The sequence below is a fragment of the Mastigoproctus giganteus genome, chromosome 1 (genome assembly GCF_048544385.1).
Source record: "Mastigoproctus giganteus isolate SK-2022 chromosome 1, ASM4854438v1, whole genome shotgun sequence".
NCBI classification, from domain to species: Eukaryota; Metazoa; Arthropoda; class Arachnida; order Uropygi; family Thelyphonidae; genus Mastigoproctus; species Mastigoproctus giganteus.
The window spans coordinates 1,121,862-1,144,604 of record NC_143575.1 but is presented as its reverse complement, the minus strand read 5'-3'; the positions used below and the strand labels follow the sequence as shown (position 1 = coordinate 1,144,604).

Here is a 22,743-nt window from a genome sequence, read left to right as displayed (position 1 = left end):
ATAATTTCAAGTCACGGGGAGAGTTGTTTAGACTGGATTGCAGGAAGTTGTTTTAGCCAGCGAGTTATAAATTACTGTAATAAGTTGCCTACATGGGTGGTAGAGGCTGACAGTCTGGGAAAATGCAAAGGTCAGCTAGATAATTACCTAAGGGAGGAAATGCATAGGTTGCAAGAGGGAAATGCATAGGTTGCATTTCTCTCTTGAATGCATTTCCTTTTCTCTTATTATTTTTTTTTTTTTTTTTTGCTATTTTATTATTATTATTTTATTTTTTGGCTGGTGCAGCACAAGCCATAGGCTTCCTTGCACCATGTGGCCATTACTAATACTGTACTGATCAAAGTGTCTGATGCAATGTCGGGCGAAGTGCTTACGAATCCCGTCCCAGAACCAAAGCATTCTGTACCGATTGATTCCAGAAATGGATTAATCGCTGCAGAATGCTGTAGTTCCACAGGATGTAGTCTTAATTTGAGACTCGATTGGAATAGATGAGAATCTATCGTCCCCGATAGATGGGGGACGATAAGATGGGGGGGGATGGACGATAGATGTGCGATAAATTGCTTTCAAGCAAGCAGCGACCGATTGTCGAACAAATTTTTTAGTATAGAAGCGGATAGTTTGAATAAATTTAAGGAATAGTTGGGAAATAAGAGGTGGAAAGATATTATTTTTGTTTTTGCTATATAAGCTCACTTCTCTACATCATTGGTCACTAATGCTAACTCGTGCTCACTTGATTTAACCAGTGAGAATAATTGATCTAACCTGTTATTCCTTCGCGCTGCAAGAAAGATAGATCAGCGTATGTATGGGCGATATGTTATCTGTTGATAAATGAGTCTAAAGACAAGAATTTATTATCTTTATTTTGGGAATTCATTTTAAACAAAGTGTAACAAATGTATATATTTGTTAATGGTACAATGTGGCAAGTGTGTATCACACATGCCCGCCTTTTACACGGGCGGATGTTTCAAACATGGCACAGGTGAAAGTCAAGAAACGAGTGAGGACGAAGGTAAAAACCAGCCGATTCCAGTTGCTTCAAGATGTGTATGAGATCCAATGTGGTTCGGTATCACAGTAAACGGATGGGGAAGTCCCCTCAGGTTGAACACTGGGAAGGGATGCTGTAGCCTGCGCCCTGGCTCCTCTCTGAAACAAAACACACCATTTTAGATAGGAACGCTTCCTACAAAGACAAAGCGTGTCAAGTGAGAAGGCAAATAATAATAACGCTCTAAAATTAGAGAGGTAAGGTTATGAAGATAGGGACCGGTACGATTTCATGACAAACTTTTCAATTTTTGTTCTGTTCATCTTGTGGAAAAGCAACTTATTTCTGCTCCTTTGGAAATTTTTGGAATCTGTAATTGCACGTTCTCTTGTTTCATGCCTCTGTCAGCATTAGTGAAATACAGAATTTCGTTGCCACACCAATAAGTGTTTTTCTTAAAAGATTTTGGAATTCCTAACAGATTATATGAAACCTAATCTAATCTTAATGACGCAGTAAAACGATACAGTATGAAAATATAGCTTATAAAAGTTCCCAGTGTCATTGACGAGATTCGAATCTAAGCCTTTACTCGCGGTGCAGAAGGACGGTCATCGTAAATCGCCAGAACGATCGGTGAAAAGTTTGAACAACAACAAAAAAAGGAATAGAAAAACGTTTTCTGAGCTCGAGAGTAGGCTTGGATTTATTAATATGTTCCCCTTTCCCATTAAGCGTGCTGCTTGTTGGGTTAGGATAGATCACCTTTCATCAGCAGTTATTGCTTCTGCTTGCTACTTTGTCTACTGAGGATAGAATCTTACGATTTCACTAACAGTTCTTTGTAATATTTTGCAAATTGTTTATTTTTCAAACTTTTGCTTTTTATATGCAATGCAAAAAAGTCATTACATACGCAACATCAAAAAAAAAAACTTTATAAAATATTTTCTAACTTTATGCGTTGTTTTCCACAACTGCTGTGGTGTACGAAACCATCGTCTTATAGCAATCAGACTAATGTTTTCAGTGGCATCTCTCAGGCTTCAGTGCTGGGCCCCCTATTGTTTTCAATATTTATTAACAGATTGAAGGTATATTAAACTTTAAAGTCCCAATTTGCCGATGAACTGGGCGATTAGCGATACGATCAGGGTATTCTACTGGAACAAGACCTAGAGAAATAGGTAGGTGTGAGCAGTAGAAGTTTACCTTTGATGAATGCAAAGTCCGGCATTGTAGATGTCAGTTTCCATTTTTTTCAGGTATCGAATGTGTGTGCCTTAATAAGGGTACGTATTTAACAGGCAGTAACTATTATATAATATTCATTGTGCATCGTAGCGATGTGGATGCAACGTTACTTCTCCCTAAGTGGTTATTAACAACCTAACCACTAATTGTTACTATTGTAAACAACCTAACCTTATTAAAAAAAAAAATTATTTCACATCAGTTTTAAGTACACAACTTTTCCTTGTAACGGCAGAATATGCCAAGGGATTAAATACAGAAAATATCATAAAATAAAATTATTGTGGCAAATTTATAAGTTGCATATAGTCATTTGTCAGCTAAGAAAGGAGTTGTCACTCGTAGTAAGTCTTCCTACAAGTCGAACTACAGGGAATAAAAGCCTACTCCTCGATGAACATCGGTTATAGAGAATTTCAAGTTTAGGTAATCTAAAAGGAATTAAAGATAAATTGGTTACTTTTCCCTCTAGTTCCCTCCCCCTTGTAGTGGGTTGCTATCCACTTTTGATTTTTCTTGACATCACTTGTGATAGCTTGCCAGTTGTGATTGCTTGATGTAAGAAAGGTTTCAACTGGTCCGTCTTGCACTCAATTCTCTAGTCTTTATATGAGACTTTTAACAGCTGTTTTGGATTGTCAGAAAGAAAGAAAGAAAGAAAGAAAAAGAGAGAGACGTCTTCTCACATGGTGCAGTTCCCAATTCACAAATCAAAGCAACAAATAAAACAGCGATCAATCTTATCAAAAAAAAAAAAAAAAATGAAATCCTTTTGGCGGTATATTTGGGATTATCGTTGTTTGTTTGTTTCAAGATATCTTACTTACCAGGCATGTAATAGTCGAAAACTGTCACAATGGCAGGCTTGGCATCTGGTATGGCAATATCTTCTTGCACCTCAAACTGGAAACATGATTTTTTGTTCTTAAGCTACAGAGAAAGAGAAAATATTAGGCCAAATAAAATCTGGATGAGAATGGAGAAAATTACCAACCCACATTTATGCATATTTGGTAACGGTCCTCACCAACTAGGGTTTTTTCCTAAATACGACAGATAGTATGTATAACGAAAACAAAGTTTATATGATTTTGTAAAAATTGCGGACATGGAAATGCACTACTACATTCCACGTTCATGATCCACGAAGGTAAGGGCAATGGGATCAGCTTTTGCACAAATTTCCCGTTACTGACAAAACAAGTGAACCTGTAATCACATACGTTTATAGCCACAGAAGATGCGCAGTTATGAAATTAGGAATAGATGGAAGGTATTGCCAATAAAATAAAACTACCAACGTAACGGGCTGCGTACCATTAACCCAGCGGTTTTCAATCGGGGTGCCACGGCACCTTAAGGTGGCGGAAGAACATTCCGGGGGTGCCACATAATTTGGGTTTAAGTTACTTATTTTTTAATTTTTTTTTATGTTTTTTTTAATTTTTTTTTTAATTTATGTTTATTTCATTATAAAAAAGGTGTACAGTATCTTTTTAATTTTGTGGTGATCTGTAATCGATGTTTACTTAGTACCTCTATATAAAGAATAAAATTATATATATATATATATATATATATATATATATATATATATATAATTTTAGAGAGAGAGAGAGAGAGAGAGAGAGAGAGAGAGAGAGAATCGGATCTAACAGGCAGAAAATTGAGTGGGGTGCCACAAAATAAAATAAATTACTTAGGGGTGCCGTTATTAAAAAAGGTTGAAAAACCACTGCGTTAACTGGACGTTCGTCCCTATAGGAAGCAGTGATGTAAAATGCCTTAGTCTAATGGCATTAGCTATAGTTTAAATTTAATAAAGTAAATTTAACTTGCAACCTTTATTTTTTTTCACTCAATTTGACTCCTTCTCCCTTTCACGGTCGTTAATTACAAAAAATTTATCCAACTTTTTTCAAAAGATTTTTATCCGCTTTTTTTCTGAAAAAAAAATAAAATAAAAAATAAAAAAAAACAGTAAATAACGATAAAATTGAAATTTAAATATTCTGCTTATTTTCATTAACGGATTGGCCGTCAGGTATGCTAGTGTACATAATGAAAACGTCGGATGATTCTGTAATGATTTTTTAACGCTTGTGGACATGGGCATGCTTACTACATCCCATGTTCATGATCCCCGAAGATAAGGTCAATGGGATCAGCTGACCGTCCGTATATCATAGAATGCAATCATGTGTGGTGCGAAGATAATTAACGGTATATCTTTCAGTAAAATTCAACATTTCTGAAGAGCACAACGTCCACAACAGTACCTTTCTTGAAGCAGTCAAAATCATTTTAATGTCTAACAGAAATCCACAGACAGAAGGATCTTAGGTAGGCTAACGTTGGAAAGAATACTGCGAATTCAGCAATGCAGCTCAGATCTTGTGGGAAAGTATAGGCAGTGTGACATGTCTAAGTATGGTTCTCAATTTAAATATTGTACTAAATTTAAATAAAAAGGAAACGTTTTATTTATTTCGCATAAATAAAATGAAAGAGAAGCATAATATACGTGCATGTAAAGGACTGCTTATGAACTGAGCAATAATCGATATTGCTATATAGCCGACCGGGCAAAGTACCTGCCCGGCAACCCAAAGGTCGCGGGTTCGATTCCGCCTCGCGCTTGGATCAAAGCACTGCAAAAACCTTGGGAGGTGCAATATGGCCACAGAAGCCGATGCGCCAACAACTATCAAAAAAAAAAAAAAAAAAAAATATATTGCTATATAATTTTAAGTCAAATTATGGAAGATGGGATGTTATTTTAGTCATAAATTTGGTAAGAATAATTCAATTGAATTTAACGCAGATATCTCATGCTAGTGGATCTCCAGCTATCGCTCAACGTTCTCCTTCGCTGTCCCCTTATTGGTACTATTCAGGTTGCATTTATTATTTGCTTTATTCATGTCAAGATATCGCGCACACAGTCTAAATCTGTTAGTTTGTAAGAACAATGGTGCTTAATTCATCGAACAAATTGTAGAATGATCCTCGAAGCCATGAGAGTGGAAGCAAATTAAAGTGGCTGGCGTGCGATGGAGCTGGAGTAATTAAACGTAGGAAAAAGCTCTTAATTCCAATAGTTCCTTCTCTGCAACAGCCGTTACAAAACAATTTCTCTGCTGTTGCAAGTTCGAGCTCACACTGCCATCAAAAATCTGTGGTCCATGTGAACTGTAGCGCCGAAAATCCGGACGCTTTTAACAGTTCATTACATATGTTTACAATGAATTTATAAAAAACTCTTCTGGCTTCAGCTATCTAGAGAATAAACGGAAATTTATTTCTTATTTTGGTACATAAGAAATGATTGCAGCTGTGTACTGTTACAGTATGTGCGAAATATTTAAAAATAAATTGATTTAATAATAATACTGAACTTGATTTAATTGAGGCAATTTAGCCTTTTACCTAAAGTTGCCTTACCTCATCAAAGTAGAAATTCACTTTGCTGGAATCCTGAGAGTTAACCTCTGCTCGTTTCACCTCGGTCTGTGGGTCATCGGTGAGCTAAAAGGTAAAATAACTACGTCACAAACAACGAAATTGAAAAAAAAAAAAAAAAAGAAAGCGCAATGCTGTGGCCATGTGTAAAAAAGAATATGCTGCAGAGGAATCTCCACAGATTGTCCGCTCTAGGATATTTCTCTGTAATTTCACTCGCACGGAAACTGTTGTTTGTATTCTCGTATGCACATGCTTTATTGTAAAGATGGCTCAGCCTGCCATTGACCAATAATTCCCAAACTGTGACCCGCCGGACTTGAGAACAAAAACTTTTTTTTTTTTTTTGAGGTAGCTAACAATCCCGTTAACAGTGATGGGAGATACATCTGCGTCTATAACGATCTAACGTATACTAAGTATGTTAAATAGAAGTTATATACCATTGAATTTAAAAACTATTTATATTTTTACATGTTATACACTGCTCGACAAACTTAAAACGCGTAGAAAACGTGGTGTTACCCGTGTAGCTTTCGTTGAAGCAGGACAAAAATTTTGTATGGTGGTGTATCATAGGATAACAATGAAATGAAGAGAGAGCGAGAAACTTCAGAAAGGTATAACGGACATTTATAGGAGCTGTATAAGAATTACCGAAAAGATCATGTTACACAAGTCGATACAAGATGCTCAAAAATTTGGTCACGTAGCATTAGTACTGAGAATGATGCCCTCCAATGGCTAAACAGGTCTGACAGCGATAAACCATGCTCAACCTTAGGGTGTCTATAAGATTCGGTGGCAACAAATCTCATTCTTGCACCAGCGCAGACCTTAGCTCACCAAGTGACCGAGGAGTTGGCTGTCAGCTTACAATGACGTCCACATAGGGATTTAAGTTTGATGATCGTGCTGGTCACGGCAGTCATTGGTTATCTTCAGTTTCAAGATATTTCACCACCACGTGAGCTCTATGTGCAATGACATTGTATTGCATGAAAAGAAAACCTGGGCCAACCTCACCCCCCAAGATGTCGCACAGTTACCGAATACAGATCCTCGAACCCTATCAAAAACATGAAACTGAGTGCGGCCGTTAATCATTAATCCGCCCATACGGAGAACACCGCCTCCGCCTTAAGTGTTCCTTTCTCTGATGTTGGAAGTGTGGCACCGGATTTCTCGTTATCTCCAGACGAAATAACGCCTAGGATCTGTTTATAGGCTAAAACGGGACTCAATAAACAGAACTGTACCCCATTTGTCAGAGGCTCCAAGTTATCACTGCACAGCTCGTCGAAACTGGTACCATGTTCATGGCACCAGTTTCGACGAGCTGTGCAGTGATTTTAGGTTAGTGGAATACAAACCACTGGCTTCCTTACGTAGATTCAACTTGAATTGAGCCTTCTTAACTCAGTCCGGTTGGAAATTTGTTCAGCTGTGACCACAGCGAACCTCAAGAGACAGTTGATGACAGCACATCGTAGAGTTCTTGTCTTGCTGTTAGAAACAGATAGCGGTCTGCTTTGGTAACCTTGGCCAGCTCTTCTTGTAATGGTTCTCGTCTCCTGAAACTGCTTTCATAGTACGGAAATAATGCGTGGCACATTAAGTCAACATGCCCACTCCTCATGCGATTGCCCGGATTCAAGTCGTTAAACGGCCCGCTATCTCATTAATTATCTAAACGACGATGAATTGCCATCCTGAATACTGGAGATGGGGCTATCTCACCGAGCAAGCCAAAAAGACGGGAATGAAGTGATGTAGTCTCAACCGGTGTTATAGGCATGAATAATTTTCATAATGTGCGGCTCTGTGAGGCAGTAGATCGATTTCTATTGGATATTCCGAATTGGAATCGCAGGTTCGCCATTATATAATAAATAATTGGCTTTGACGACACTGTTCACCATAAAATATTCACGAAAAACATTTTCTATTAATTTTATTGAGCAGTGTCGTTCAGTAGTTTTGTGGTCCGTGACCTCTACCTCAAATATAAAAATGGTCCTTGTCTAAAGAAAGGATGGGAACATTGCATTTAAAAAATGCAGCCTTCCCCGCATAGAACTTTGAAACAAACATTGCTAATAAAATGTTTCTGCATGGTCTGTATTTCGTTGCGAACCTTACCAGGAAATCTAATAAATAAACGTTACCAGGGAACGTATTTAGCAGAGTGCATCTGCCTGAATACGTTCCTGTATTCAGTAATACAAGGTCCCCAGAATATGTAATCATCAGTTTGGGAATTCAAGTTTTCGTTGCTTATTTCTGTCAAAACCACTTCACAACATTCTAGGAGATGCAAGATATCTTCCCTTTAGGTTTTTTCAGGAGGGGAGCTGTTGCCTGTCGCGAACTCTGTAGTATCATATCGCGCACATTTCTAAACTCAGGGAGACGTCTCTCTGCGTTCACCAATGTGCAAGTCCCTTAACGAGCTTCATTTTTAATGGATTTTCAATGTCAACAGAATCAGTGCCTCGTGTAGACAGCTGAGATAAATTGCATAATTAAAATATCTCAAGTTGCACAAAGCAACATGAATATATTTAACTACTACTCACCCGCTTCAAGGAATCTCGATCAACGTTAAATCCGGAAACCATTTTCACTTCAACGATTGCCATGTTGGACGTTTCACCCGAAGGTATGAAACTAAAAACAAAAAAAAAAAAAAAAAAAACTGCATTAGGGAAGAAAAAAAATATATATCTAACTTGTACTTACTGATACACTTACTGCAAGCTAATACACAGATTTATATCAACGGAAGTATGTAAACGTCCGCACAGTAACTCAATGCCATTCATAGTAAGCAGCTTCCGTATAAAAGTGATATCGGGGACCTCCTAAGAGGACTGATTTCTTTGAGGGGGGGGACTGGTATCTCTACAGACTGCAGCGAAACTAAACTATGACACTGCTTACCAATGGCATAAAGTTGTCTTAGAGACGAATGAAAATCTATGCTACTTCATGCTGACTGTAGGGCCAAAATTGGGAAAATACCACACGAAAGTTTTCGTCTATAATGTGCTACCTGTAGGTTTCAAGCAAGGCGGTGGGTATATAATGATTTGGAGTGCCATTTTCTGAGAAGGCCAAATGCTGCAGTATCTCTCCATGGTCGGATGACTTTCCAAAGTGGCCTGCTACTATATCGATCCGAAATCGTTCTTGAATGGTTTGAAAATCACTATGAACAACATATCCTGCCCCTATAGATTCCTAGTCTCGTCCTGTTAACCGTATGTGGGCATCTTGGAGAGAAGACGCATTCAGCTGGAAAAACCTCCTACAATCACTTCGAATTGTCGTTTTGTGCTATGTGTTTTGGAAGAATGGTCCCGAATCTCGTTGGACAACATTCGATCTCTTATTAGTTCAGTGTCACGCCGAATATAGCTGTTATCAAAGCTCGCAGATATTCGCCGCTATATACTGTTTTAGCTACTATTTTCCATTTTTTTCCTTCAGTGTAGGTACTGTAGTAAATCACAAACAAATTTTCTTCACTTGCTGAAATACATTAATTTTCAGAAACGGGGACTTGTGATAGACAATACATTTTTACGAATTTGGGGAATCTGCTACTTTCTGTACTGTCGAAACATGTATAATTTTCTAGTTATTACATGTCCTGTCTCAAATGCTTTACTCTCATGCTGAAGTTTATATTTTGTCACACATCCAATTAAAATCTTTAATATTAGTATTGGCAAAATGATGAAAGAAAGCAAGATTATGCAGCATGTAGCCGAGTGGTCAGGTAGGAGTCTACGTAAGTGCTCGCGCTTTGAGTAATCGTGGTTCAAGCCTACGTGACTACTATATATACGGTGCTGTTTCATATATTCTAACTCTTCTGACCATGTGGTAGTTCCAGAGTATAAACAGAGTTTTTTTTTTTTTTTATCTGCTATGGGGAAAAAAAAATAAAATTAATGCACTTCATTTACTACTAATCATTTCCAATAATTGATCCAGCCTTCCTTTAAATTTATTTCAACTATCTACTTCAGTACCTGGATGGACGTTTATTATTTCAACAACCTATCACTCTGGCTGACAGCCAATTTCCAGTTTTTTTTTTTTCTGAAACTGTCCTTTTCCAATTAAAACCTGTCTCCTTTGTGTCGTCCGTCAGAAATGCAGCTAAAAAAAAAAATTCTGCTTTTTCTCGGGCGAGAGGCATTTTCCTCCCTCCTCACCTCCTGAAACTAATCATAAAATAGCATTAGTAGAGGCATACGATGCAAGAAAGCAAGCTTATGCAGTATCAGCCAAAAAAAAAAAAAAGAAGGGAAACCTCCCATTTCACCCCTTCATTCGTTCCAAATGCCTGTCCAGCTCAGCCTTAAATTTATTTAGGCTATCAGCTTCCACAACAAAAGATAGAAGTCTGTTCACCAATCAACACCCGCTGGCTAAAGGCAAATTTCCGCACATCTATTCTACAACTATCTTTCCTCAATTTGAAACTGTGCCCCCTCAGGTTCTTAATCTGAGCAAGTGGAAGAATCCTCTTGCTCAGATTAAGCTCTTCTTTGTACTCGTTCTAGCAACTCTACATCCTTCCTAAAATGAGGCCTTCAACACCGTACTCTAGGTGTGGCCTGAAAATTGCCTTGTATAACGGGATAATCACCTCCCTGTCCCTGCTAGCAAAATTCCTATATATCATTGACAAGACTCCATGACCTGCACTGCTCAGCGAACTTCATATTTGACTACACAATTACCCCCAGGTCTTTTTCACTTTCCACTTTCCTGGGTGTAGTACCACACAGTTGGTACATTTCTCTTCGGTTATTGCTACCCATATGCAGTACTTTGCATTTGTCAATGATGAATATATGCCCATTTGCCCAATTTATCTAGATACAGTTGGAGTAGCATGCTGTCTTTACTGTCGTTAACAACCCTGCCAACCTTTGTATCATCTGCAAACTTGGACATTAAACCTGATATACCTTCATCACTGTCATTGATAAATATACAAAACAACAATGGGCCCAACACCGAACCCTGAGGAACTCCACTAATAACATTGGTCCACGAAGAGCTGTGGACATAATTACCACTCTGTCGCCTCCCACTCAACCATCCCTTTATCCATTGTAGCAACTTACCCTTAATGCCATACCTCTCCAGTACAGCAGTCTTCCATGTGCAACAGAATCAAAAGCTTTCCTGAAATCCAAGTACATAATATCGCGTCTATAAAATAGGCTCGATTTAAAGACTTTTTATACTGATGTCTCATGCTATAAGTTATCTTGGCGCAAAGTATAAAAACTGCCCAACCCACCAGTTAATATTTCGAATTCATGGTTTGTTGTTGTTTGTTATTTGGTTTTTAGGAGGATTAGCAATTAAGGCCATATTGCTCCGGGAATATGCGGTGGTCATTCCCTGACCTTTCCGCATCCTCCGTATTTGGTGGTCACGGGTTCAAACCTCGGTCTATTAAAGAAGCGTGTGCTACACACTGCCGCTCCTGTCCACTGGGTACGGAGGCGCCCGAATTCATAGTTTAATTACTGTACCTAATATTTAGTGTACTCGCACCGCATGGTAGAAGAATATTTCCTGAGTTGTCGACGTGATAGGTTCTCTAGCGTGATTCTGCTTCCTTATGGATCATTTGAAATCCAACGATGAAATGCCAATCCAGTATTAACGCTTAGCTATTTCTCACGTCCGCATCGTTAATCACCATCACCCATTAAATACATTATTAATCAACTATCAAATAAATAATTGTGCGGTGTTTTAAGTAAGCTGAGGGGTCCAAGTAAGCTGCGTTCCTTTCAAGCAGGAGGGCAGCACTCATAAAACACTTCCCTTCGGTGTATTTACAATTCCAAATCATCAAAATTAGATCGAATCTGTATATTTTGCAGACTGAAGTCCTGTATTATTTAAATGTGAGATAAACAGTTCTTTATGAATGTCAACTCATCCTATATAAATGCCAAATTAACTTGATTGAAGATTGTCCATGGAATATTCCACGAGTGCTGATGGAATTCAGTGACTGAAAGACTAATATTTATGAATAGAATGAGATTCCCTTAGTACACATCAGCATCCTGTTTTTAGCATTTGTTAAAGATCCCATCTGGACATTCAAGTGAGATTCATATATTAATCCCATGAAAGAAAATATATCCTTATTTACTAATGCTCCTAATCTAATCAGTTAAAAGTACGAATTCATTACAATTTTAAGAATAATACTGAAAAAGATACACGGAAAAATAATCTATATATGTTTGAAGAAAATTATCAGTTGTTTTTATGTAAACAGATGATTAAAATCATTTACAAAAATTATTCCAATAAACCAAAATGTATCCCACGTAGCTCTGTATTTGAAAACATTTCAAACTCACTTTGGGGTCCGCTTTCAAGCCAAGTATCTTGTGCTATCCGTAGTCTTGTAGCTCTGGCCATCTGCAGCAGGATCTGGAAAGGTTGAGCAGATGGGCTGAGAGGTGGCAAATGAAGTTTAATATTGATAAATGTGAAGTACTACATATGGGAAACAGCAACCCCAGAGCAACGTATCAACTCTATGGTACTACACTGACAGTAGTAGAGAATGAAAGGGACCTGGGGGTGGTTGTGCAGGCAGATATGAAGTTTTCTGAGCAGTCCAGACGGGCTGCAAGAGTAGCTCATGGTGTATTGTCGATGATATATAGGAATTTTTCTAGCAGGGATAAGGAGGTGATTATTCCCTTGCATAAGGGAATGGTCAGACCGCACCTAGAGTACTGTATACAGGTCTGGAGGCCTCATTTCAAGAAGGATGTAGAGATGCTGGGACGAGTACAGAGAAGGGCAACAAGATTAGTGAATGGAACAAAGGGGTGCTCTTACGAAGAAAGGCTTACGTTTTGCAAATTACAGTGTCTGGAGACTAGGCACCCGCAAGGTGATCTGATAGAGGTGTATAAAGCCTTGAATGGTTTGAGCATACTCAATGCTGATGGGATTCTTCCTCTTGCTCAGAATAATCACCTGAGAGGGCATAAATTAAAATTGAGGAAAGACAGATGTAGGATAGACGTGAGGAAATTTGCCTTTAGCCAGCGGGTGGTTGGTTGCTGGAATAGACTTCCATCCCTTGTAGTGGAAGTTGATAGCCTAAATAAGTTTAAGGCTCAGCTGGACAGGTATTTCGAACGAACAGAGGGGTGAAGTGGAAGTGGTTATTTTTTATTTATTTATTTTTTTTTTTTTTTTTGGCTGATGCTGCATAAGCTTGCTTTCTTGCATCAAATGCCTCTACTAATGCTAATCACACAAGACCAGACTTCAAACTGTAGCGGGATTGAAACATTTTCAAATGTTGTTCTAGATTATTGGAATAAATAATTTAAACCATTTAATCTACACACGTAGAACTTGTGTAGATTAAAGCTATACAGCGCAAGGAAGTCACGGGCTTTTGCAGCACTGGCCGGGAAAAAAACAACCGAGTACATAACATGCGGAGGCACCTTGTTTCAGCAATCGACTTGCTGGCTTAAAAAAAAAAAAAAAAAAAAAATTCCCCTGTAATTTGAATTTATGACCCAGGGTTCTGGAATTTTCACGAACCCCTTCAGAGCCTTATAAACCTCAATCAAGTCACCTCTGAGGCGCCTGATTGCCAAGCTCTTAAGCCTACATAACCCTCGTGAGTCTTTTCTGATATGGCCGCCCTTTTGCCGATCTCATTATGCTAGTTTTGCCCATCGTTGGACCCTTTCAAGAAGCTCAGTCTTTTTTTCAGATGAGGTTCAAGTCATCCTGAAGGAGCACTGCTTGGTACTGATCATTAACTACCCTACCAATTTTTACATCAAGCCTTCTATCCCATCGTCGATGTAGTTTATAAAAATAAGAAACAGTGGTCCAAGACAGTTTTTGAAGAGACAATCCTAGCGCAACTTATTGAGCTCTGTTTTCATCACAGACCTTGCCACCTTCACAAAGTTTTCCTTGGGAGATCTACTACCACCAATCTCCTTCAAAGGCTGTTTCAGATACAGTAAGCATTAAATTCTCGAACCCAGCTCGACATGATTTTTCTTTACGTTAAATCTCCATACGATAGGATTTCCATTAGATCTTTACTTAAGATCCTGAAGAACTACTAAAAGATTTCTGATAACTTCCTCACTGTACTCAAACTCAAATTTCTGCAGGAAAGACTGTTCCTTGTTGAGCACAAGGGTTTCTCACGATCTTTGGGGGGGGGGGTTCACGGGGTGGCGTTTTGTCAGCAGTGCTGTTTGCAGCGGCTTTGGAACTTCTGCTATCAAATTTCCAAAACATGATATCGTACGCAGCCGATCTGAAGCGCTTCATTCATTCGGATCAGTTGGAGCAAGCGCACTCTTTCTAAAGAGCTGCAACAAAACAAATCTCTCAGATAAGAACCATTCTTCAATATTGCTCAAGACCAATATTGAACCATTCTTCAATATTGGTCTTGAGCTAAATGCCAAAATATCTGCCCAGATGACGTTAAAATAGAGGAGAAGAATAAATCGAATGCACGTGTATATAAATGAGCATCAAAATTAAACTTGCAATTATCACAAGGACCTAGGTTTGGTCTGGAATAAAAACCTATATTTTCTGGAGCACTTCAAGGAAACGAGAAACAAAATTCTTCGCAGCCCTTTGGCCAGCTCGACAGGAACTTGTGGGTTACGGCAATAGCAAGCTGAAAACTAATTTTGCCCGAATTTTTGTGGTGGTGCCGGTGGCACTCTACGCATCGGAAATGTGGTCCTCTCCCCCACCTGCGGCAGTTCTTGCGGATCTAGTATTGGCCTCTTCGATTCCTCAATAGGATTCAGGACATCCCCTTACTATTTCTATGGCTGTACTGCATTCGCTGCATATAACGACCCCTTGGAAGCAAATCATCAACAGTTGTAACATAATTACCTTCTTCAAGTTCATTGCGGGTAGACTACATGCTCTTAACATCAATGGCCTTATCCTGACCACGAAGAACAGCGGAATAATTATCCGACAAATATCTATGATCAGACCTGCCCCCAACCAAATCAGCTCGCTCAGCCATATGTTTCCAACAAACTCGATTCGACTCCTCAACGACCTAAATATCAACCCTGAGACGATTTGCGTGGACAAAGTCTATAGACTAAAAGTTTTTGCTGATACCTACACATTCTTGCAATTTTAGATCTTTTTCACCATCGCTTTACGTGGTTTCTGTGTTAGAGGATGAGTATGCACTCCTCCTGTTCCAGACAGCCCGCAGCATCTTGCCGGCACACCCGCAATCTTCTTGGATAGACAATGAATGTATTTAGAGTATTATGTTTAATATAATCTGTGTTAACTTCTGTAATTATTGACTTGATCTCTGTATCTTTTATTTTACCCAGTACAGTATAGATATTCTATTTTTTTTTTTTTTTTTTTTTTTTTTGTTAGTTATTGGCGCATCGGCTTCTGTGGCCATATTGCACCTCCCAAGATTTTTGCATTTTCTACTCTGATCCAAGCCCGAGGCGGGATTCGAACCCGCGTCCTTTGGGTTGCCAGGCAGGCACTTTACCCATCCGGCTAGCCCGGTCGGCAGATATTGTATTAATCTCTTATAGTTGTGTTTATCCTTCTAGCCTTTGATTGCTGTCTAGGGGTGGATGTAACTTTTCTTTACCTAATTAAACAAACAAACCGATCCTTGGGAGCCCACTTTAACCAATCTGAAGAATATCCGTTAATCACAACCCTCTGCCTTCTATCCTGCAGCCACCTAGCAATCCATCTGAGAATTTTTTCAGTAATCCCAAGATGTTCCAGCTTATATAATAACCTCACCTCTCGTGAGAGACCGAGTCAAATGCCTTGCTAAAATCCAAATAAACTATGTTGAAATTGTTTCTTATATCCAGCTTATGAGTAACTGGGTCAAAATAGCCTAACATGATTTTCCCTTAACAAAACAATGTTGTGTGTTATTGAGAATGCCATATAGAATAGAATCCTTAATTGCAGCATGATATACATACAATTAGTCCCGTCAGGGCATGGTGGTGCCAGGGGTTTACAAAACATATTTACAAAAGAGATACGCATGAGTAAAACATAAGTTACATCAGATTATTGGAAGGCAACAAAGCACAGTTTTACGTTTTCAGTTCTACGAGGATTCCCTTCCTATATTTTTTTTTTTTTTTATATTGTCGACCACCTCTTGGAGGTCCCTATCGATGGCTTGCAGTGAGGGCAGCATTTGCTTTGGCAGGAATCTGCCGGTTACGGTTTGCTAGCAGCTATGCTGAAGACCGGAGATAAGGGGGAGGAATGCGCCAAGAGCAGTGATCCCAGAAGTTCGGCTCTGTAATTTTACAGGTGGCCATCTTGATGGTGAACTGCAGCCTTCTTTCTCCGATGTAGGATCGGAGCCTGCGTCGTTGAAGGGCTTCTGCTAACTGCGTTGATCTGAGAGCTGGGGGTAGGTGGAGTTTGCTGTTGGCCCATTTTAGAAGCCAGAATTCGGCAGAAAATATTCTTTTAATGTTGGATTCGGTAGCCGAGGCCCATATCTCTGAAGCATACAGTATTGTCGGGTATAGGTTTGATACGAAGTATCTTTTTACCAGGTTTGGGTTGGGTCGGTGATGTGGAACAGCTGTTGTTTGGCGACCCATCGTAGTGAATTCAGCCTCGACTTTATGAGGTTTACTTGATTGTTGAAAGATAGTTTGGAGTCGAAAACGACCCCCAGATTTTGTGCGTTTGAACATTTGGAACTGAGGAGTCGTTAAGCACAGGCTCCAACGTTGTTGGGCTGCCCTTTAGTGAATAAATTATTTGTATCGATTTTAGGGAGTTTATTTGGAGGTTGAAAGTACTGAGGTAGTCAGCCATGTCCTGCAGTTTGCTAGTGATTCGGCTGAGTGGTTCGGCTGCCGATATCCTAGTAAGGAGCTTGACATCGTCAGCATATGTGATCCAATTGCACTTGTTGGTCACAAACGGCATCATGATTGCTGAGAAGAGAATGCCAGACAGTACCCCACCCCTTGAGGCACACCGGCAGTTATGTGACGCGTGAAGGTCTTTGTTCCGATATTTAAAACAAGGGTCCTCTTGGATAGGCGAGATTCTAGGAACCAGAGAACATCGCCGCGAAAATTGAAGTAGTTTTCTAAGAGACGTAGGAGATTAGGTATATAGATGGCATCAAATGCGGAATGGATGTCAAGATATATAACTGACAATCCCTGTCTTTGTTCAAAGGCTTCTAAATATCTATCTAAATGTCGCTGGATTGCACTCTTAATCATTGCTTTTAAAATTTTCCCTACAGACTAACCTGTCTGTAGTTACCAACTTCGCTCTTAGAACCCATTTATATATTGATGATACGTGGCACCTCTCCAATCCAAAGGAATCTGTCCAAGTCCAAAGATGCCCTCATAATTAACTTCAATGGTTCAATACACTCACTGGCGGCCTCCTTCAAACTTACTGCGTATGTGCCGTCAGCGCAAGATTTTCTAATAAACAATCATCTGTAATTTCGAAATCACTAATTTCATATGATTCAGCCTCATTCACACAGCCTGTTCTCGGTATGAAGGGTCTTTCGTCAGTAAACACAGATGCAAAGTACCGGATCAATTCATCCGCAACTCAGCTGGCTTGTCTAAGACTTCCACGCAGTGCACAAGGGTCCGATCTGATTCGCTTTTTTCTTCCTTGTATTCTCATTTACGAAACATTCCTTGTTGCCATTCTTTGCTCTCTTAGCAAGTGCTTTCTCACACGCAGCCTTGGCCTCTCTAATCTTATTTGTGGTACTATTACAAATCAACTTGTAGCTGTTGTTGGCTTCAGTACTCTTCATCGCTGTGTAACTGTCCCATACCGTCTTTTTCTGTTCTTCTTGACTGTCCCGCTCCGCATTCATCCATTTCAGCATCCTCCTCATGCAATATTTTCTTAATGCCATGTGTTCATGGCTTCTGTGATTTTTGCTTTAAAGCTATTCCATAATTCAAGTGTATTTGCCTTCATTGCAATCTGCCCAATTAATAGATGCCATATAGAGCCTTAAACTGTCAAAGACATGTTCTGCAATTAAAACCAGGGCCTTTACCTTTAACTACTACAACATCTTACTACTTCTTCAACTCTAACGACTGCGTGATCACCACTTACCAGTGGTGTCTATATTTTAAGCTCTGTGATGTTATCTAATTCGTGAGTAATCATGAGCTGGTCAGGAATATATTCTATGACATACTGGTACAAATAATAATCGCCTAGTTTATTTAACAAAAACGTTTTTTCCCTTCCACTTATTTCCCTTGCACTTGCTTGCTATTCCACCTGCACGTAAAGCCTCTCGTCATACTCTTTACAATCTTATGGTCTATATATTACTCCCACTCTTATACCTTTGCTTCCAACTAACTTACACCACGCAGATTCTATGTTGGCAGACGTAACTTCAGGCTCAGCAAAAGCTCGTTTCACGTCAGACTACTTTTGATAAGGAGCATGACGCTACCCCTTCTATCTTCCCTAGGTAGATTATACGTACCATAGAACTTGCCATTCCCAATTTCTGGGTGGCACCACTCTTCTATTATCCCTGTTATGTTTGCATTAGTTGCAGGAGTTCAAATTGAGCCATTTTATTGATTAACACTCCCAAAATTACTGTACAGACAATTAAGACTAAGTATTCTTTTGTAGTTTACTACCCTGACCTATCCCTTGAAGTTATTTAGACTTGTTTCACTAATTTCTCATCCTGCGCATTTGATACTTTGCTACCCTCAGAACATCTTGTTTACGTCGGCTGTTGTGGCAACAAACAAGAATTTTTGATGTGAGTCTAAGCATTACTTTGACCAATATCACCAGATAAACGCGGATCTAAATTGAGTAGAGGTTCTGTAAAACGCAGTATGGTTACACCTAGCACTCAGATAACACTCAAACCGGCTCTTGCAGTGAATGAATATGTCCAAGGATCATGGTGCTACTGAAAAGAGCTCTTCCAGGAGAGGCAGTTCGTAACGCATGAGGTTCTTGCGTAAGACTGACGACTTGAAATAAGTATTATACTTTGTCGAAAAGTTAATTATGTTTTGACAGTAGACTGCTTTCCGATAAATCTGCTTGTCAAAATACTTTGAATATAATTAGGAAATGAGTTTACATGATGATTTTCCATGAAATTTCTCTAAATAACCACTCTTATATCAACGTTGGTTTTCATAAAAGTTAGCTTATTTAGCCTTAATAACTAAACCTACTATACAATCAGATAATTTCGGGAATCTTTGTCGGAACCCGTCATCCGGTCATACTTGGCTGTTAACAGTGCAGCCAGTTATGGTCTGATGATGGGTTCCGGAAAAATTCCTGAAATGTTATCCTAATTATATGGCATATTTAATCAATAAAGCTAAATAAGCTAACTTTTACCACGATATGATATGAGTGGTTAATTAGGGACAAAACTTCCATGAAAATACTTTAATTGTCAAGAAATTATGTATGTTCAAACACAGCGGCTTCCACAAGTTTATCTAAAATATTAAGACTTTAAATGCCGAATCTTTTCTCGGTGAGAAATCTGCACAATTAATAACTAATTCAGTTGTCGAAAATTCACAAATGTTTAGTAGGGAACGTTTCAAACTACATTGTAACCCTACCTGACACAAATGTGGATGACAGCCCTGCTGCAGCTACCTCCAGCTCCTCTTTCTGCTGACACTTCGAGGCTGAAAGTGTTCTGTCTGGTATCATTTTGGACGTTATACCTTAAGGTGGCCTGTAACAGAAAGATCGTCGGTTAGGTTAATGCCAAATGCAGGTAATCAAAGCAGCCATCACTCTCAAATGTTTACTAAGAATAGCCCCTTGTGACGGGCACTATAAATATAGCGATGGCATATCCATCAGTCTACTTACCTGAACCATGGCACATCCACTTCCTTTGGCCTCAACATCGAGTCCCGTTGGAACGCTGGTGATTTTCTCTATCTGCATCACGAGCTTGTTCTGCGAAGTAACCATAAAAGTTTTACTCCAGTCTTCACTGACAGCTGTCACTGTGATATTGGGTGGATTACGTTCTACGATAGAAGCGAAGGCTGAGATTGCTGTCAGAGCCACCATGGTATCCTGCAAGAAAAACACTCCCACTTAGCCCGTAATGAAATAACTTTGAGAGGGAGCTAAAACTCTTTAAATATTACAGCTGTGAATTACAGGCTCCGAAAAAACGATAAGTGTTTGCCTTTTTATTTACCTAATTGTTATTTTATATTGTACTTTATACGTAGTCTTATAGTTATAGTTACGCTAGTTATTTTTAATTTAGATAGTTTTTGTAGATTACTACTTAATATATGTAAAACCGTTATTTCGTTCGAATCTTGTCGCCATTGTTTTTGTATAGAGTAGTAGGGAATTCAAATTTTTAGTTGTGGTAACTAGGTAGCTCTAACGTACAATTATATATCGTAATACGCATCACTGCATTTAGGATTCTATTAGATAGCGTAGTATTGACAATTAATTAATTAAATTTATTTATTGATCTTATCAATTTAAAATATCATGCTCCAGACTAGAGCAGCAAAGCAAAGGGAAAAGTGGCAGGAGTGCTGTGACTCGGGCAAAAACTGAGGGGGGGGCGATTCTCCAACGCATCACACCCTAAAAAAATGTGCAACTTGTGAAATGTTTGCCGAACTCTCTGGAACAGAACATGATCTAACCAAGGAGGATGTCTTTGTGTGTGCCAGATGCAGAGTGTTTAGAAAGTAGGCATCAACTCAGCGTTCTACTGGGCGTCAATGAGAGCTTGAGGTGTAGGGTAGATGCCCTCGAAGAAATTAATATGAGGGGCCCGTCAAGCTCTCAACTGCCCAACTCAACGCCAGAGCTCACTCCTGAGCATCAGGCAACACAGCGGCAATCTCCAAGACAATGTGCTGGTCCAAAAGGAACTAGTTGCTGTTGACTCTATTGTCAGGGAGACGGGAAATATATTGTGTAAAAAGGATAGATGAAATAGGACATGTCTGCCAGGGGAAAAAGTTGATGACGTTGTAAAGCATATATCATCTTTTAAGGGCACAAAAGGTGATATTGTTGTACACGTTGGCACCAATGACATTAAGAGTAGGAGATCTGCAGGTTTACTTAACAAATACAGGTCAATGTTGCAAAAAAAGTCGTGAGTCAGGGTTAAATTTGAAAGTGTCTGCAATTCTGGCCAGACACGATAGGAGGGAGTACATGATGAGAGCCTTGTCAATCAATTCGGCCCTGTAGGGAATGTGCAAGGCTGAAGGGGTAGAATTTTTTTCAGAGTGGTCTGTGTTTGCTACCACTGCTTCTACAGGGATGGGATACACTTAAATAGAAAGGGTGCAAGAATATTTGCTGATGCTATCGAGGCAGTGTTAGATGGCTCGGAAAACTGCTAGCTTGGGAGGGATTCACAGACTAAAAGGTTAAAAGTAGCCGCAGGCAGAGGTGAATGTGATTCTTGCACAACTTCTATTAGAATATGTAGCGACTGGAGCGAGGGGTGCTGGGGGTTTCAGGGACTGATGGCAGTCATCGTGAAACAGGTGGGTATATGGGATGTGTCAGGGTGAATAGGAATAGGTGCATGAATAGCAATGCTAGACGTATAGTAAATAAATTTGATGATTTGAAGTGTTGGTCAAGACATCAAAGGCGGATGTTGTTGGGATATCAGAGAAGTGGTGTCACACAATATTAGGAATGCAGAATTGGAATTTGAGGAGTACAATATGTACAGAAAGGATGGACAGGATAGGAAAGGAGGAGGTATTCTGCTGTTAATTAAGAAAAACAAAATAAAACGAAGTGCATCCATTGATATAGATGAACAGTGCACTGTTGAGTCAGTTTGGTGTGACAAACACTGCGAAAGCAAAAATAAGAGTAGAAGTGTGTTATAGGCCTAATAACTCGAATGAGTATAATAAACAATTGTGCAGAGAAATGAGTGGGCTAGTAAATCAGAATGTCTTATAATGGGGGATTTTAACTTCCCAGATATTGACTGGAACTTGTGGGTTGGTCAATCACACACTAATAAGACTTGTGGATTTATTGGATGATTCTTTTCTGCAGCAGCATGTTCGAGGGGTAACCAGAGAGGATAATACTCTTGATCTGGTTATCAGGAGTGATCATGCGTGTATTAAGAATTTGCAGATAAAGGAACCAATAGGTGGCAGTGATCACGGTGTATTGATGTGGGATTTACTTAAAGAAATAATTACCATCAGGGGTAAAGGAAAGGGTTTTTGCTTCCGTAAAGGTGAGTACAGTGGTCTCAGACAGTTTTTAGGTTCTGTACAGTGGGTTCAACTGACGATATTACCAATAGTATATTCTAAGTGGGAAGCATTCAAGGAATTAATCGTGGATGCTAACTAAATGTTTCATACCTATTAAGAAATATTGTTCAAGGTTTAGGCCTAAATGGTTATCAAATGAACTAATGAGACTCGTGACAGAGAAGAAAAATGCATGGGATACATATAAATTATCAAGCGACTCTGAAGCCTGTGGCAGATATAAGCTAGTCTGTAATCAGGTCACAAAGGAGGTTAAGCAGGCGAACGCAGATTACGAGAAATCTTTGAAAAGGATGCTAAGAATAACAGCAAGGATTTCTTTACGTATATAAACTCTAAAAGGAAGGGGATGAATCTGGTTGGTAGACTTGATATCGGTGGTTCGACTGTTGATGATCCTGCTCAGATAGCAAACAAACTGAATGAGTATTTTGCATCTACATTCACACATGAGGATTTATTAAGGTTATGAAATTGTAGCAGGGTGCTTAATGATTTTGTAATAACTGAGAGCAAAGTGTAGGAGAAATTGTTGAAGTTAAACATAAGAAAGGCACCTGGGGTGGTTGGGATCTATCCAGTTGTATTAAAGGA

At 39.2% G+C, this 22,743-nt stretch overlaps 1 protein-coding gene across 4 annotated transcripts in view; it reads right to left on the bottom strand.

Moving 5' to 3' along the window:
- Positions 1–857: 857 nt before the first annotated feature.
- The window catches only part of LOC150090482 (alpha-1-inhibitor 3-like), a 183,827-nt gene continuing 161,941 nt past the window's right edge, over positions 858–22,743 (bottom strand). For all 4 annotated transcript variants that reach the window (XM_090371129.1, XM_090371138.1, XM_090371111.1 and 1 more), the window contains exons 28-33: positions 19,715–19,927; positions 19,456–19,574; positions 8,302–8,392; positions 5,705–5,788; positions 3,088–3,190; positions 858–1,164 (exon numbers count right to left, since the gene is read on the bottom strand). In XM_090371129.1, coding sequence (XP_090227255.1) covers positions 1,115–1,164; positions 3,088–3,190; positions 5,705–5,788; positions 8,302–8,392; positions 19,456–19,574; positions 19,715–19,927 — 660 coding nt within the window. In that variant the 3' untranslated portion in view covers positions 858–1,114. The remainder of the gene's footprint in view (positions 1,165–3,087; positions 3,191–5,704; positions 5,789–8,301; positions 8,393–19,455; positions 19,575–19,714; positions 19,928–22,743) is intronic.